We start from the raw sequence: 14083 nt of genomic DNA, 5'->3' as shown, positions 1-14083 counted from the left end.
CTTACCTCTTGATGTTTTTTATCATCTATTTGAGCCTCTTATCTGTTTTATCAATTAGAATTTGATGATTTTCTTATTTGTTCTATTATCTATTTTATCAATTGGAATTGATGGTTTCCTTATTTGTTCATTACGTTGTACTTGTATTTTTTTAAATGAGCTTCTTCACTCTGTTTCATTTAATAAATTAGTTTTGATCTGTACAGGTGGGCAGATTTCTGTGGTTTAGCCGTTCAGGCTCTGTTGGAAGAGCTACTTGGATAGTTTTTGACATTCATGCAGGGTAGAGATATCAAGCCACGCCCTCTCCATGTAGCCCCAACGCTTGCTTGAGAACATTTTCCAAGTCCACAAGATGTACAAATGTGCTAATTTTGCTCACAACAACTTAAACTTTTAAAAGGTTTGAACCTCTAATAGGTCGACTCACTTGAAAGGAGCTCATTATTAACAAATTTTTTATAGGTCAGAAGACTGAACCACTAATAGGTTGACTTGCCCGTAAAGATCTCTTTATTTCATCTTAGTAGAAAAAGTACAGTTTTTTTTTTCTTTGAATTTTATCTTGTCTAGTGATAATTTTACTTTTATTCAACCTTTTATTTTTAAGTAAAATAAACCATTGAAAAAAGTTATAATAAACAATTTAGTCTTATAAAGGTGAAAGCTTCCCTTGGGCTAGTTGTAGCTCGTTTCATAAAGTAAGTCTCCCACAAGGATGTGAGGTCTATACTTGTGAAGTTTACATATATGTGACTATGGGATACTTATTTTATTTGGAAATAATTTGGGCCTTGCAAGGGGCCTAAATAGGGATTTGGATTCACTTGTCTTTAAGGAAGGTGTCAATGCCATGGTGTGGGCCTTCATGTTTGTGAGAGGCCCACTATTAAGAGTTGAGTTTTGGTGTGAGGCACCTAAGTGAAGACCAAAATAGTAAGAAGATTGGGTAAAAACTTGGGATGGTGTTAAGGCACCTAAGCGCAGCAAATATGATGGGTTGGCCTCTATTTGTACTAAGCCATTTTTTAACATGGGTCTCATTCATTTGGTTCCCTCTTAAGCATGTATAATGAAAATTTGTAACTAAATACATACAAAACAGCTTAAAAGATTTGTTATTTACAAGGTGAATGTCCTAATTTTATTTATGAATCTTAGGTCCTACATATAAAGATATGTATCAAACTCAAAATCTCTTATTTTGATACCACCGGTAGTTTATCATAGTTTCAAAATAAGAGGTATTTGTTTTTCGCTCTTGAGAAATTAGTTAGAGATCCTACCATATGTTTTTCACTCGTTAAAGATGAGCAAGGATGAGTACAAAATGCACTACTTGATTAAAACAATCCATTATTTGTCTACGAAACAACCAGTTTCACTAATAAAATTTTGTATGATTTCTTGGACTATATAATAGCCTTGTCTTAGCTCCAAAGCCCCATGACAAAGCTACTATGAGTCTACATGAGTCTCAACCTTATGGCTTATACACAACACACCAATACATTCCGGCAAACTTGTTGGTCCAATCCAATAAAGTCTACATGACACCCCCCAAAAAAGAAAAAGACTACATCACATGTTCAACAATAGAACCTTACAGAACCTACTTTGAACAACTACAATATAAATTATTTATAATGTTCTAGAATTGAATCATTAATAAATTAAAAGATTAATCTTCCTTTAAGTCATCCTCCAAGTTATCAACACCATTTTTCTCTCCTGCCTCACTTGTGCTTGCATCAGTCTACAATAAAAGAGGTTGAAATCAATGGCCCAAATGAAAAATTAATCCAAAAACATGAGCTGAAAGAAAATTAATCCCAAAACAACACAACACTACATCATAATCAAATAAACAGTCTCATTCTTAATTTCTTATCTACCAAGTATACATGCAATTGACCCCAAAGTCAGAGTTGACACCAAAGTCAGAGGATCCACAAGCACAAGAACAAATTAATATCATTACTTTTCAAACCAAATTCCTTAGAAGCAAAACTAAGAAATTAAGAAGATTAAATTTGTATTTCGATTTCAATGATTCAGTGTTATAAGCGAATGATACAATGCTTATGCAAAAAAGTAATATTTTGTGATTACGTATAGGGGAGATGAGCATTTTCATCACCATAGAAGAAATATAAGTTCATATATAAAATGGAAATCTATATAAGTCAGCTTTTTTTTTTTTTTTTTTGGGTTGTTGAGGGAATTATATAAGTGAACTAATTGGTAATTTGAAACAAAATAAAAAAAGCCAAAGTGGTGTGTGTATTTGTCATTTATTTATTTATTTTTGAAGCCAAACTTAAGACTAATTTAAACTCACTGTTTTAATTTAATACATAAAGAAATCCAGTATCAAACAAACTCTGATTAAATTAGGTTTGATTCTCCTAACAAATTTTAATTAAATTAGCTATATTCTTTCATACAAATTCTCTAATTTAACTTTTTATTTATTTTTTTATGGGAACTTTTTTATTTTTTAATACTTAATAATTAAATGTATATCATTTTTTTTTAATAAAAATATTTACTATTCTAGTGCATTGTACCTATTAGCGACCATTAGTGACAAAGCAATATTAAAAATTGCAAGTGTTACGCATATATTTAATAACCTTATGTTACCTTAGAAATTAGGATATGTGACCATTGGGTCCACAGCGCATGCCACTTCTCTTGTGTCTACTCCAATGAAAATGCTTTTAAAAATTAAATAAAATAAAAGCATTAGAACATTACCTTCTCAGTGAATAGTTGTTGCACGCATGAATCATAGTTTTCCTCCCAAAATCTTTTTATGGCGCTATTCACATCTTCCTCTGGTAACAGTTCTCTTCGCTCTGCCCACCAGTAGTTTTCGTCCAGTCCAACTTTCTTTAGCTTCGGCATGCTTAGGACTCCATTAGAGAAGATCTTCATTTCCGGGCATCCGATCACACATAGATCTTCCAGTGATGGGAATTTGATGGTGCGATTACCCAAGTGGAAGCTTCTCAGGCTGGGTAAATCTTCAAGCCACAAATACTTCAATTGATTGAAACAAATCTCATCTCCTGCTTCACCTTCTCCCTCGTTTGTGACTATTTCTCTCATTCTTTTGCATTCAGATATAATCAATTGTTTGAGTTGGACCAAACTTTTGACTGCTGAGGAAGTTGCTAAACTAATCAACCCATGACATTTCGATACTCTCAAAATGTTTAAATTTCGGAAATGCATTGAGGATGGCACTAAATTTTTTAATCTACCGCATTCTGATACTCTCAGAATCTCCAAATTTTGAAATGCCCTACCTTGTTCAGAGTTTTCCTTCCACAAAAGCATCAACTTGGGCATTTTATATAGTTTCAACTCTGTCAAACGTTCAAACGTCCCAGCATATTGTCCTTCGTTATCGAAGAAAAGATTAGTGACGGAAAGAGACTTAAGATAGCGTAATCCTTCAACAAATACCGAAGGGACTGCTATCAATTTATCATCTTTGCCGTACAATCTGAGAACTTCTAGTTTGCAAAAGAACTCTCCAAAAAGTCGACCATTTGTCTGATTCATGGTTTCATTCCAATCCAAATCCAATTCTTTCAAGTTAGGGAATGTATCCTGGGAAAGACCGAAGTATTGAACAAAAGAAAGCAGAAGTTAGTGTTCTCTAAGCAAGTTTGGGATAATATTCTCAACAATTTCAAGTGGGACCGAATGTATGTAAATCGAGTGGCTATCTAGAGAGGGAGAGCAATGTGCATCGATGCATCTCCATTTATTATCCTATGTAATAATTATATATAACATTTTCTCAGGTGGATGTGAATTCCCATCTCCCCCGTAAAGGTAACCCATTCCTATATAGTTGTTATACAAGATACTAACTCTTACATGTTTTATAGTTTCTTTTTAAGGGATTTGTTCCAAACAAGATAAGTCAAGCACAAAAGTATGAGTACATGAATGCACAAAATTTTTATAAAAAAAAATTATTTTTTAGGAAAAATAAAAGATAAAAAGGATCCCATTGATCAATTCAAGATACTGAATTAATTTTTAGTGTAAGTAGATTCAAGCTCAAATGTCTTATTTAAGAACAAAAGATTTTACTAATTAAACTAATTGGAACCTACTAGAAAAATTCTAATTTAAAAACATTAATAACCACATAAGAAACCCTAATTAGTTTGAAAGAAAATCTTTTTATATAAGATTTTATCATTTAGAAACCTCAATTAAGTCTTCCATGAATTTTCCAAAAAAGAAATCTAAAAATTATTGTTTTTTCTGCTAAACAATATACATAGATAATATTAAGTGGTCATGGACTTACCCAATATATATCGAATTTCTTGTTCCGAGCATTTACTTCATGTAGCCTTTTTTGTTTTGTTTGGAGGTTGGCTAAATGTAGCTCTGTTTATTTGAGCAAGAATTGCTCGGCTAAAAGTTAGTATGTATAGCTTCAACACCACCATGGTACAGCTAGAAATTAGGCTCCTATAATCCAACTACATTATATGTAGTCCGACTAGTCTCTATGTTAATTTTTTGTTTTATTATAAGCTGACTAGTTTCTTAAGTACTAACAAATTGTAATTAATTTTAATTTCTTGGATTATTTTAAGATAATTACACTGAGTGTCATATCCATGTTAACAAAAAGACAAGTAGAAATTCATACCTTTTCAATGAGAAAAAGGGGCTGCTGAACCGGAACGTGATCGCCTAACTCATCTGTTTCTGTGAAGTTTAATTCATTCGAAGCAACAATCTTCACTTTGTCACATTTGGATATCCTCAAACTTGTCACTGATGGCCACTCTGAAGTGTGCTTTCTGGGATAGAAACACTTAAGTTCAGGCAGCGATTGAAGAGTTAGAGAGGTTATTTGTGGGAACACAAACTTAGTCATTGTTTCCAAGCCTTCTTCCAAAGCAATAATTTCCTCCATTAATTCACAATCATTTATATGTAGACTCTCAAGTTGTTCAAGACTACTGGCCACCGAGACCGGAAAAAGACTTTTCAGAGTTTTACATTTAGAAACTTTAACTTGACGTAGATTTTGAAATGTTAAAATTGTTTCAGGATCTGAAGTCCATACATGCTTAAGTTTCGGTAAATTGATTAAAGTCAAGTGTCTCAAGACTCTCAACTGAGTAGATCCCTTATCACATATTTCATCAACATTTTCCCCTCTAACCTCAAATACCTCTTCTACCGTATTGCAATCCTCTATCTTTAATTCTTCAAGATTCTGGAGTCTTCTCAACATATTAGGAGGAAAAATGTTCATTAGATTTTTACAACTGCCAACATGCAACTTTTTTATTTTGCAAATGGAATTTGAAACGAGTTGGTTTTGCCACAACATCTTCAAGTTATCCATGCCATTGATGATTATTGTCTCCAAGTTAAAAAAGGCAACCTACAATTCTCACATATCAATTGAGTCAATAATCTACCTTTATATTGCAAAAAAGTAATTGAGAAGAAGAAGATTATTGTTGGGAATAAGACAGAGACAAACATGGGAAAAGTTAATTAAATTAAATTCCAACAAACCACAAAGCAAGTAGAACATGGAAGAAACTAATAAAAGAAATGGGGGAAAAGAAACACAAATTAACCAGGCTTTAATGAAGAGAGATTGAGAGGCGGACAGTAGGTGTATTTCTTCGAGTTCTTTCTAAGATGTGATGCCTGTGCTCACGAAATTTAGATAACAATATCGCTTTCAAAGATTTAAAAACAAAACAATTGAATTTCTTAAGTAAAATCTTGTTTTGGGCAGAAACTCGTCTACCCATTTTTTGGTTTTCCAAATGATGATTTGTGGTAGTGTGCCACCCCACCAGAATAAACCCATTGCACATATATCTCCGATTAAGGCATTACAAGCAACACATAAAAGCTTTGTTTTCTAGAGGAAAAAAAAAGAAAAAAGAAAAAGACATTCTCTTTTTTGATAAGTAGTATTTTGCTTTAGAATTGAAGAGAAAGAAGAAGACACATTCTATATCAACTTTTATTCTATAATATTCCTCCAAAGTTATTTTTTATTTTTTTTATTTCTCATTCTTTCAATGGAATAATTATAATGGATATGTTTGTACACTTTATAATTGTTGTTTTTAAAGAAATTTTCATAACAATTATGTTAAAATACGTATACAACATTCCCCAAAACAATTTAACATAAAACATTACAACATTATCCGTGTATTGCACGATAACTTACTTGTTATATATTAGATGGTCATAGACCTACCCAATATATCGAATTTCTTGTTCTGAGCATTTACTTAATGTAGCCTTTTTTGTTTTGTTTGGAGGTTGGCTAAATGTAGCTCTGTTTATTTGAGCAAGAATTGCTCCGCTAAAAGTTAGTATGTATAGCTTCAACACGACTATGGTACAGCTAGAAATTAGGCTCCTATAATCCAACTACGTTATATGTAGTCCGACTAGTCTTTATGTTAATTTTTTGTTTTATTATAAGCTGACTAGTTTCTTAAGTACTAACAAATTGTAATTAATTTTAATTTCTTGGATTATTTTAAGATAATTACACTGAGTGTCATATCCATGTTAACAAAAAGACAAGTAGAAATTCATACCTTTTCAATGAGAAAAAGGGGCTGCTGAACCGGAACGTGATCGCCTAACTCATCTGTTTCTGTGAAGTTTAATTCATTCGAAGCAACAATCTTCACTTTGTCACATTTGGATATCCTCAAACTTGTCACTGATGGCCACTCTGAAGTGTGCTTTCTGGGATAGAAACACTTAAGTTCAGGCAGCGATTGAAGAGTTAGAGAGGTTATTTGTGGGAACACAAACTTAGTCATTGTTTCCAAGCCTTCTTCCAAAGCAATAATTTCCTCCATTAATTCACAATCATTTATATGTAGACTCTCAAGTTGTTCAAGACTTCTGGCCACCGAGACCGGAAAAAGACTTTTCAGAGTTTTACATTTAGAAACTTTAACTTGACGTAGATTTTGAAATGTTAAAATTGTTTCAGGATTTGAAGTCCATACATTCTTAAGTTTCGGTAAATTGATTAAAGTCAAGTGTCTCAAGACTCTCAACTGAGTAGATCCCTTATCACATATTTCATCAACATTTTCCCCTCTAACCTCAAATACCTCTTCTACCGTATTGCAATCCTCTATCTTTAATTCTTCAAGATTCTGGAGTCTTCTCAACATATTAGGAGGAAAAATGTTCATTAGATTTTTACAACTGCCAACATGCAACTTTTTTATTTTGCAAATGGAATTTGAAACGAGTTGGTTTTGCCACAACATCTTCAAGGTATCCATGCCATTGATGATTATTGTCTCCAAGTTAAAAAAGGCAACCTACAATTCTCACATATCAATTGAGTCAATAATCTACCTTTATATTGCAAAAAAGTAATTGAGAAGAAGAAGATTATTGTTGGGAATAAGACAGAGACAAACATGGGAAGAGTTAATTAAATTAAATTCCAACAAACCACAAAGCAAGTAGAACATGGAAGAAACTAATAAAAGAAATGGGGGAAAAGAAACACAAATTAACCAGGCTTTAATGAAGAGAGATTGAGAGGCAGACAGTAGGTGTATTTCTTCGAGTTCTTTCTAAGATGTGATGCCTGTGCTCACGAAATTTAGATAACAATATCGCTTTCAAAGATTTAAAAACAAAACAATTGAATTTCTTAAGTAAAATCTTGTTTTGGGCAGAAACTCGTCTACCCATTTTTTGGTTTTCCAAATGATGATTTGTGGTAGTGTGCCACCCCACCAGAATAAACCCATTGCACATATATCTCCGATTAAGGCATTACAAGCAACACATAAAAGCTTTGTTTTCTAGAGGAAAAAAAAAGAAAAAAGAAAAAGACATTCTCTTTTTTGATAAGTAGTATTTTGCTTTAGAATTGAAGAGAAAGAAGAAGACACATTCTATATCAACTTTTATTCTATAATATTCCTCCAAAGTTATTTTTTATTTTTTTTATTTCTCATTCTTTCAATGGAATAATTATAATGGATATGTTTGTACACTTTATAATTGTTGTTTTTAAAGAAATTTTCATAACAATTATGTTAAAATACGTATACAACATTCCCCAAAACAATTTAACATAAAACATTACAACATTATCCGTGTATTGCACGATAACTTACTTGTTATATATTAGATGGTCATAGACCTACCCAATATATCGAATTTCTTGTTCTGAGCATTTACTTAATGTAGCCTTTTTTGTTTTGTTTGGAGGTTGGCTAAATGTAGCTCTGTTTATTTGAGCAAGAATTGCTCAGCTAAAAGTTAATATGTATAGCTTCAACACGACTATGGTACAGCTAGAAATTAGGCTCCTATAATCCAACTACGTTATATGTAGTCCGACTAGTCTTTATGTTAATTTTTTGTTTTATTATAAGCCAACTAGTTTCTTAAGTACTAACAAATTGTAATTAATTTTAATTTCTTGGATCATTTTAAGATAATTACACTGAGTGTCATATCCATGTTAACAAAAAGACAAGTAGAAATTCATACCTTTTCAATGAGAAAAAGGGGCTGCTGAACCGGAACGTGATCGCCTAACTCATCTGTTTCTGTGAAGTTTAATTCATTCGAAGCAACAATCTTCACTTTGTCACATTTGGATATCGTCAAACTTGTCACTGATGGCCACTCTGAAGTGTGCTTTCTGGGATAGAAACACTTAAGTTCAGGCAGCGATTGAAGAGTTAGAGAGGTTATTTGTGGGAACACAAACTTAGTCATTGTTTCCAAGCCTTCTTCCAAAGCAATAATTTCCTCCATTAATTCACAATCATTTATATGTAGACTCTCAAGTTGTTCAAGACTTCTGGCCACCGAGACCGGAAAAAGACTTTTCAGAGTTTTACATTTAGAAACTTTAACTTGACGTAGATTTTGAAATGTTAAAATTGTTTCAGGATCTGAAGTCCATACATGCTTAAGTTTCGGTAAATTGATTAAAGTCAAGTGTCTCAAGACTCTCAACTGAGTAGATCCCTTATCACATATTTCATCAACATTTTCCCCTCTAACCTCAAATACCTCTTCTACCGTATTGCAATCCTCTATCTTTAATTCTTCAAGATTCTGGAGTCTTCTCAACATATTAGGAGGAAAAATGTTCATTAGACTTTTACAACTGCCAACATGCAACTTTTTTATTTTGCAAATGGAATTTGAAACGAGTTGGTTTTGCCACAACATCTTCAAGTTATCCATGCCAATGATGATTATTGTCTCCAAGTTAAAAAAGGCAACCTACAATTCTCACATATCAATTGAGTCAATAATCTACCTTTATATTGCAAAAAAGTAATTGAGAAGAAGAAGATTATTGTTGGGAATAAGACAGAGACAAACATGGGAAAAGTTAATTAAATTAAATTCCAACAAACCACAAAGCAAGTAGAACATGGAAGAAACTAATAAAAGAAATGGGGGAAAAGAAACACAAATTAACCAGGCTTTAATGAAGAGAGATTGAGAGGCAGACAGTAGGTGTATTTCTTCGAGTTCTTTCTAAGATGTGATGCCTGTGCTCACGAAATTTAGATAACAATATCGCTTTCAAAGATTTAAAAACAAAACAATTGAATTTCTTAAGTAAAATCTTGTTTTGGGCAGAAACTCGTCTACCCATTTTTTGGTTTTCCAAATGATGATTTGTGGTAGTGTGCCACCCCACCAGAATAAACCCATTGCACATATATCTCCGATTAAGGCATTACAAGCAACACATAAAAGCTTTGTTTTCTAGAGGAAAAAAAAAGAAAAAAGAAAAAGACATTCTCTTTTTTGATAAGTAGTATTTTGCTTTAGAATTGAAGAGAAAGAAAAAGACACATTCTATATCAACTTTTATTCTATAATATTCCTCCAAAGTTATTTTTTATTTTTTTTATTTCTCATTCTTTCAATGGAATAATTATAATGGATATGTTTGTACACTTTATAATTGTTGTTTTTAAAGAAATTTTCATAACAATTATGTTAAAATACGTATACAACATTCCCCAAAACAATTTAACATAAAACATTACAACATTATCCGTGTATTGCACGATAACTTACTTGTTATGTATTAGATGGTCATAGACCTACCCAATATATCGAATTTCTTGTTCTGAGCATTTACTTAATGTAGCCTTTTTTGTTTTGTTTGGAGGTTGGCTAAATGTAGCTCTGTTTATTTGAGCAAGAATTGCTCAGCTAAAAGTTAGTATGTATAGCTTCAACACGACTATGGTACAGCTAGAAATTAGGCTCCTATAATCCAACTACGTTATATGTAGTCCGACTAGTCTTTATGTTAATTTTTTGTTTTATTATAAGCCAACTAGTTTCTTAAGTACTAACAAATTGTAATTAATTTTAATTTCTTGGATTATTTTAAGATAATTACACTGAGTGTCATATCCATGTTAACAAAAAGACAAGTAGAAATTCATACCTTTTCAATGAGAAAAAGGGGCTGCTGAACCGGAACGTGATCGCCTAACTCATCTGTTTCTGTGAAGTTTAATTCATTCGAAGCAACAATCTTCACTTTGTCACATTTGGATATCGTCAAACTTGTCACTGATGGCCACTCTGAAGTGTGCTTTCTGGGATAGAAACACTTAAGTTCAGGCAGGGATTGAAGAGTTAGAGAGGCTATTTGTGGGAACACAAACTTAGTCATTGTTTCCAAGCCTTCTTCCAAAGCAACAATTTCCTCCATTAATTCACAATCATTTATATGTAGACTCTCAAGTTGTTCAAGACTTCTGGCCACCGAGACCGGAAAAAGACTTTTCAGAGTTTTACATTTAGAAACTTTAACTTGACGTAGATTTTGAAATGTTAAAATTGCTTCAGGATCTGAAGTCCATACATGCTTAAGTTTCGGTAAATTGATTAAAGTCAAGTGTCTCAAGACTCTCAATTGAGTAGATCCCTTATCACATATTTCATCAACATTTTCCCCTCTAACCTCAAATACCTCTTCTACCGAATTGCAATCCTCTATCTTTAATTCTTCAAGATTCTGGAGTCTTCTCAACATAGTAGGAGGAAAAATGTTCATTAGACTTTTACAACTGCCAACATGCAACTTTTTTATTTTGCAAAAGGAATCTGGAATGAGTTGATGATTGTGCCACAACATCTTCGGGTTATCTATGCCAATGATGAATATTCTCTCCAAGTTAAAAAAGGCAACCTACAATTCTCACATTATTAGCTTATCTTTATATTGCCTAATATAGTCAAGAAAAATAAGAAGATAGAGGTAATTTAAATGGGAAAAGTTCATTAAACCAGATTAATGGTGGGGATATGACATTATATAGACAAGCATGATAAAATTTAATTAAATTATATTCTAAAAAACAAAGCTTCTACAACATGAAGCAGGCAAATAAAAGAAAGGAGCATTTAAAAAAAAATTAAAAAAAAAAAAAAAAAAACCAGCCTTATAATTGAAGAGATATTGTGTGGGGATACAAAAGATTATTTCTTAAAGTTCTTTCTTAAATGTGATGTCTGTGCTCGTGAAATAAAGATAATATTGCTTTCAGGGATAAAAATTGGTTTTTAATCTCTAAGTAAAATCTGGTTTTGGTGAAAATTATTTAGCTCTGAGAATATATATATATATATATATATATATATTATGAATTGGGTTTAAGTCACATAATGAGAAATTATTAAATTCTTGTGCACTAATGATAAGAAGAATGAGTGGTTAATTAACATAATTCTGCTCATACCCATAAGGTTAGACCTTTTGGGTTAAATATGTTTTTATATGTTATATTAACTACTCAGTTGAAGAATCTCAAATAGTTTATCTCCCTAACATGTTTATCAAATGATCACTATTATCACATTTATTCCAAAAAATTATCTCTAACTTCTGATATCCAACAATTATCTCTAATACAGACTTCGTAAGTAATATTGTGTATAACAAATACCCATTTTAATTTTTCCTAAACGATCATTTGTGGCGGTATGCCACCGCTCCAGCAAAAACCCCTTGCACTCTTATCTATGATTAAGGCATTAAAAACAACACATAAAAGCTGCGTTTTCTGAGGAAAAAATAAATAACCAAAATATTACCAAAAAAGAAAAGGCCAAACAGGAGTAGAGAAAGGCTAAAAATGATAGTTTTGATCTAGCCTTGTTTTCAAAAATGAATCTATCACTTAAATAAATCTTGGTGTACTTATTGACAATATAAACATATGTACGAGACACTTACTAACAAAGCAGTGAAGTTTCGGTTTCATGCTCAACTTAAAATATGTGCATATGTGAAGATTATCAAATTCATTAAAATATATTAAATCATAATGATACCTTTTCGCTGAAAAGTAGTTGAGAATCAACATCAGAATAGAAACCCATCAAGTCTGGTAAATTTCGTAGATCCAGAGAACGCAATTGAGAGAAGTCCACTATATTTGTTTTGACGTCGTCAGTGATGTTGTTGACTTGTATCTCATGTTTTCTTTCCTTTGCAACAATTGCACTCATTACCTTGCAATTCTTAATCACCATTTCTTGAAGTTGCGAAAAGCATCCAAGCATGGTTAAGGAGAAGACAAATTTCAACTCATCACAATTGCTCACTTCTAACCTTTTCAAGCTACGGAAAGACCCCATGGCAAGTTGGTCATGGCCATGGCATATCTTTTCCAAATTTGTCATACTGTCTAGAGAAAGACACTCCAAGAGAGGAAAGACAACACATTGAAACCCCATCAAGTTAATGATGTATTGAATATCTGTGCTGTCTCGAACATAGAGATGCTTTAATTGTGGAAAACCTTCCTTATCAACTTCGTAAAGAATATTTTTAATACCCTCCCCAGGAATCAAATCAAGATATTCACACCTTTTCAATAAAATTTTAATCCCATCCTCTACTTGAAAGCTTCTATCAAGTTCCAGTTTCACCATTCTTGAGATTTCAAACTCATCGTCATTGTCACTAACACTGTCACTATCCCAATCCCAATCATCACCTATTAATATTTCATATCTTTCCAATTTCTCAAAAAGTGAGGCTTTTGGTAGGATCTTAGCACTGGGAATATGAATGCACAACGTGGTCAAGAGTGACAAATGGTTCAACTCTGTGACCCTAGTATTGTTTATTTCTGTGATTTCTCCATCAACCTGCCATTGATTAAAACTACTCTTCATATATAATTCTTCTAACCTCTTAAGATTTGATAATACATTGGGTGGAAAAACTTCAAGTTTGGTGCATCCTTTCAAATCCAACAATTTAAGGTAAGTCAATTGACCAATTTCAATAGGTAAACGTTTGATGTCGGACCCTGATAGGGTAAGAGCTTTCAAATTCTTTAATTCTCCAATTATAGCCACATCTTCTAACTGATCACACTTATGCAAAACCAACGATTGGAGGTTGTGAAGACATGAAAGGGATGAAGGAAGTGAATGGTATGCATCAAACAAAAAGAAAACTTTGAGCTCTTTTGTCCCTTCAAAAAAGTGATTAGGGATTGCCGAAGAATAGTCTTTATCACCCAATAAAATGAATTTAAGTTGTGGACATTCCAACTTTTTGGGAAGATCACTGAACTTAACATCAAAAAGTGCGATTCCAAAGAAATCTTTCAATTTTTTCTTATTTGACCATTTTTCCAAATCATCTGAACTTCTAATGGTTAACATCTCCTTATCTTTATCTTTGTTTGCAATATAAATGGCAACATCACGAATGACGTCATGCATTTTAAATGTACCACTTCCATTACCTTCCAACAACAAGCAAGAATCTTTTAGTCTTTCAATCAATGTGTGGACCCTATTTCTCACTTGTTCCATTGTATAAACATTTTGAAAGAAGTCCAAGCCCGCCAAAATTCTCCATAACAAAGCTATTGGTATGACCATATCTTCTTCAAATAAACTGCAAAACAAGAACAAATATTTCGCTTCCTCAGTTAAAAAAGTGTAACTCAACTCTATACTTTTGTATACCTTGTCATGCATTTCTTTAATCTCTGTT

General features: G+C 32.4%; 1 protein-coding gene across 1 annotated transcript in view; it reads right to left on the bottom strand.

The window, feature by feature from the left end:
• Nucleotides 1-1320: 1320 nt before the first annotated feature.
• Nucleotides 1321-14083, bottom strand: part of LOC126717210 (uncharacterized) — a 116700-nt gene continuing 103937 nt past the window's right edge. The window contains exons 3-9 of the mRNA XM_050418661.1: nucleotides 12400-13829; nucleotides 10707-11254; nucleotides 8566-8767; nucleotides 6627-7373; nucleotides 4688-5434; nucleotides 2761-3621; nucleotides 1321-1756 (exon numbers count right to left, since the gene is read on the bottom strand). Of these exons, the coding sequence (XP_050274618.1) occupies nucleotides 1682-1756; nucleotides 2761-3621; nucleotides 4688-5434; nucleotides 6627-7373; nucleotides 8566-8767; nucleotides 10707-11254; nucleotides 12400-13829 (4610 nt within the window). The 3' untranslated portion in view covers nucleotides 1321-1681. The remainder of the gene's footprint in view (nucleotides 1757-2760; nucleotides 3622-4687; nucleotides 5435-6626; nucleotides 7374-8565; nucleotides 8768-10706; nucleotides 11255-12399; nucleotides 13830-14083) is intronic.

This window comes from Quercus robur, chromosome 3, assembly GCF_932294415.1.
Source record: "Quercus robur chromosome 3, dhQueRobu3.1, whole genome shotgun sequence".
Lineage (NCBI taxonomy): Eukaryota > Viridiplantae > Streptophyta > Magnoliopsida > Fagales > Fagaceae > Quercus > Quercus robur.
Note: the sequence above shows the minus strand (reverse complement) of the source record. Positions and strands in the feature narration are given on the sequence as shown.